Here is a 4,445-nt window from a genome sequence, read left to right on the forward strand (position 1 = left end):
AGGACGCAAGCAGATTTTGACATCAAATTTTGGGGTAAAAAAGTGCGTCTTATATACCGAAAAATACGGTATTTTATACGTTTGATCTTTTCACTAGGAGAAACCGTTTTTTATGTATCAGTCAGTTTTATGTTCCTTATTAACGCAACAGGATCAATGCTTGTGTTACCAGTTCTTGTATGAAGTGTAGTAGGAGTAACATTGTTTACAGCTGAACGATGTGTCGTTTGTACCTAATGGAGGTACCTTTATTGATTACTTTTACAGTTCCGGAGTTTGTACCTAATGGAGATACCTTTATTGATTATTTTTACAGTTCCGGAAGATCACAAGCTGGTTCTAGAAAAAACTGAAGGTGTTGACGATGCTGATAGGAAGACGAGAGGTGCAGAAGAACGGAACGAAGCTGGGAATTCCTGTAAAAAAGATCAAGTGGCTTCAACAATGACCCTTGAACTTCCGCTCTCCGAATCCTCCATATCTAGAGGTCATGGATTTCAGAGTGTTGAGCGATCAGAGAATCACGACCATGGTTTACATCAATTTGGGATACATAATCCTTTTGGGGGGGATGTATCTCACCAACATTGGCTTCCTTATTTCTACCCACCGGCTTTCTACCCCCAATTCTGTTATCCTCAGTCTGCCCCTTCAACGTCTACGATGCCTACAAATCTGTCTACACGTCTCTACCCCTTTATGGCCCATAATAACTCGAGACTTCTAGACCCTGGGTGTAGACACGGGCAGCATCGGTTCCTCCCGTATTCTTTACCAATAACCATCAGTTCCACACTTCCGTCCTCTACTCTACATTGCCCTGTTCCCGTCCCGCTGCTCAAGGGCTTATCATTGTCTCCAACTTCTGAAGTAGCAGGTTCTTCTAGTTCGGTAAGCCCTGTTCTTTCGGCTAACGTCTCCAACACCTTGCAGAGCATAGAAGAAATGGTGAATGGGTTGGAAAAGCAGCAGGAGCAGCTTGCCATTTTATCATTGTCCAAACTTAACGAATGATTAGTATACACTTGGAGATGCTAGACAAACTAGCCTGTGAAAGGAACCAGCCGAGCTTTTAGCTTAGCAAAAGCTTCACCAGGAGTCGCGGTAGAACTCTAGTGGCCAAGATCCCAACTAACTAAGTGCTGTTCCTTCCAAAGCGGAACCAGTGAGGATGATGAAGAATCTCAGTAGCCGCCATTGATTTGGAATCCAGGAATTATGTACAGACATTTTTTCTGATATCCAGTTGAAAAGTTATAAAGTAGCAACAATAATATTAATAAAACAAACAGTGAACTAGCTAATAACAGATGAGAAGCAGATGTTGCCCTTTTAGACAAAAAAACAAAACAAAAAAAGAATGGTCGTATTTGGCTGTAATTAACACACAATTATTAGTTGTAGGTAGCATTACTTTGAGTGGTGATCAGTTGGAAAAAACCTTCTGCAACTTTTTGTTTGCCATTTATATAAAAAAAAGTTTATAACACACTTAGAATATATATATATATAGCCAGCAATAATAAAAAATCCAATTTCAGGTTTGAATCCCAACTTGAGAAGTATGAGCTTTTCAGTCTGGACGTCTGTGTCCGTTATTGACTACAGAAAATAACTAAGATATTCATTGTTATTTTATATTTTCGAACATTTCCACTCTGGTAAAAAGAACGTTTGTCTTCAGTGTTTCCTTCTTGTTTCAATTTCATCATACTATTTTTTTTCGAGCACTAAAACACCATCAAAGTTTTTCTGCAGTCAACGAATTCTCCGATTTTTATTTGAAGCATCAACTTCGTCTTTAATGCGTGTAATCCCAGTATCTTCTATAGCAATGGTTGAAAACCAATCTGTTTGACGAGCAACAAACCTTAAGTTTTATTATGTCTTTTTGTGACTAAAAATATTGAAGAGGAGCTTGTTGTAATATTGATCCAATGCTGTTAACAAAACGTAGAAACAAGTGAGATAGATTTCAGGGATAATTAACAGTTATGCTCCACAACATTGGGTTTCTGAGTTCTCTTTTTTTAGAAGAACTTTCTGAATGCAGTTCAGGAATGGGATCCTCTGCAAGATCTACTAGAGGCAGTTCAGGAACGGGATCCTCAGAAATATTTTCTAAAGGCAATCCAGGAGTGGGATTCTTGATAAGGTTTTTCTAGAGGCAGCTCAGAAGTGGGATCCTTAGCAAAACGTTCTAGAACAATCCAGGAGTGGGATCCTCGTAAAGATTTTCTAGAGGCAGCCCAGAAGTGGGATCCTGGGCAAGTTTTTCTAGAGGCAGTCCAGAAGTGGGATCCTTGGCAAGATTTTCTAGAGGTAGTGCAGGAGTGGAATCCTCGACAAAAGTTTCTGGAGGTAGTCCAGGAGTGGAATCCTCAGCAAGATTTTCTGGAGGCAGCATAGGAGTGGAATTATTGGCAAGATATGCTGGAGGCAGTCCAGGAGTAGGATATTTGGCTGATAGAATAAGCGATAATCAAGTCCAGGCAAAATAAAAAAAGTAGAAAAAGTTGGGTAAACACTCTGAAGATAGTATTTTATTTAAAATATGAACATGTGTACATTGTCTGGTGTACTGATCAGGTTGGCAATAACAAACATTTCTGGTAATAAATGTCGCGTTTCCAGGTGTGCTAGGACACTTCATCCCAGCCTGCCGATTTTAATATATTTGTCTGGATACATAGAAAGATGAGTCTTTAAAAACTGAATTTTTATGTGTACACCAATGAAGTTTTAAAACATAATCTCGGTAAATCTTCAAAAAAACATTGCCCTTGACCTCCACAATAATGACAAGAAGTTGTGAATGTGGACTTTAACTTCGACATCTTACCAGAACGATTAAAATTTGGCTGAATATCATCAAGTATTATCTACTAGCTCCACGTTCTACTGGTTAGCAACTTTTATTGATTGAAAAGTAGGAGTTTTAGGAGTAAATTCCCATCAGGCCTTGTTATGGAAAAAATGATTTTGCAAATCTCTTATAGCAACAGAACCTCCAAAATGACCCACGAGGACATTTCGGAATCCCTTAAAATCAGATGGATGTAACCAATGAATACTGGTGGATGATAAACAAGCAGGTAAGCACAATGAATTCCTTATATGTTTATTATACTTTCCAAGGTTTCTATAAAGTTCAACATCCAAGAAATAACAAACTTAATAGTGTATCAACTTTCTACCGTGTGAAAGCAGGTTATTCTCAAACGCCATTTTAAAACGAAGGATGGGTGTGTGAACAATATTACATTAGCTCTTAGTTACTTAAAACTTCATTGGATAGCATTTCTTACTACGTCGATCTATCTGAGCTGACGAGAGCTAATTTGAGTGCCATCTGTAAAGTTAATTTGTTAAGTATTACAAGATATACTATTTTATCACATGCGCTGGAAGGATAACCTGAGCGATTTCAGAAGGTAGGCCATCCTTTTTCAATAGACTGTCTGTACCCTTCCCACAAGATTTACCGCAACTCAAATTTTAATGTAGTAAATCTACAGATTTACTGTTGAGCCACTGGAGGGGATGTGGGGTGGGCAGAGAAGAGAGGAAATAGATCTTGAAAAGTATTTCATTCTGTAATGTATAACAATTTGTTTTGTTCCACAGGTAAGGAAAACAATTAAAACTTGGATTCCTCAAACAAAACGAGGTGTTATACAGAAGAAAGCGCCACTTTCCTAAAGTGGTTAGATTATCTGGCTAATTATTTTGTGGTTCATCAAATTTTGCATCTTATGTATCACGAAAACACTACTTTAAGATGGCTTTATTTGGTTCTGAAATCGTAAGATAATGCCTATGACGAAAATACAGGCCCGGCAGGTGGTTAGGGCGCTTGAATCGCAGTCAGAGAGTCGCGGGTTCGAATTCCCGTCCCACCAAACATGCTCGCCCTTTCAGCCGTATAGGCGTTATAATGTGACGGTCAATCCCACTATTAGTTGGTAAAAGAGTAGCGCAAGAGTTGGCGGTGGGTGGTGATGACTAGCTGCCTCCACTCTAGTCTTTCACTGCTGAATTAGGGATGGATAGCGCAGATAGCCCTCGTGTAGCTTTGCGCGAAATTCAAACGTTAACTAAAAATGCCACTTTATGATGGTTTTATTAGGTTCTTAAATCATAGAGTAATACCTGTGACGAAAATACCACTTTATGATGGTTTCATTAAGTTCTTTACACCATAAGGTAAAACCTGTGACGAAAATACCACTTTATGATGGTTTCATTAAGTTCTTTACACCATAAGGTAAAACCTGTGACGAAAATACCACTTTATGATGGTTTCATTAAGTTCTTTACACCATAAGGTAAAACCTGTGACGAAAATACCACTTTATGATGGTTTCATTAAGTTCTTTACACCATAAGGTAAAACCTGTGACGAAAATACCACTTTATGATGGTTTCATTAAGTTCTTTACACC

At 38.5% G+C, this 4,445-nt stretch overlaps 1 protein-coding gene across 1 annotated transcript in view; it reads left to right on the top strand.

The window, feature by feature from the left end:
• The window catches only part of LOC106474979 (T-box transcription factor TBX3-like), a 30,961-nt gene extending 29,508 nt beyond the window's left edge, over window positions 1-1,453 (top strand). The window contains exon 6 of the mRNA XM_013935678.2: window positions 317-1,453. Within this exon, the coding sequence (XP_013791132.2) occupies window positions 317-1,014 (698 nt within the window). The 3' untranslated portion in view covers window positions 1,015-1,453. The remainder of the gene's footprint in view (window positions 1-316) is intronic.
• The last annotated feature ends 2,992 nt before the right edge of the window (window positions 1,454-4,445 follow it).

Source organism: Limulus polyphemus, unplaced genomic scaffold (genome assembly GCF_000517525.1).
Source record: "Limulus polyphemus unplaced genomic scaffold, Limulus_polyphemus-2.1.2 Scaffold7934, whole genome shotgun sequence".
Lineage (NCBI taxonomy): Eukaryota > Metazoa > Arthropoda > Merostomata > Xiphosura > Limulidae > Limulus > Limulus polyphemus.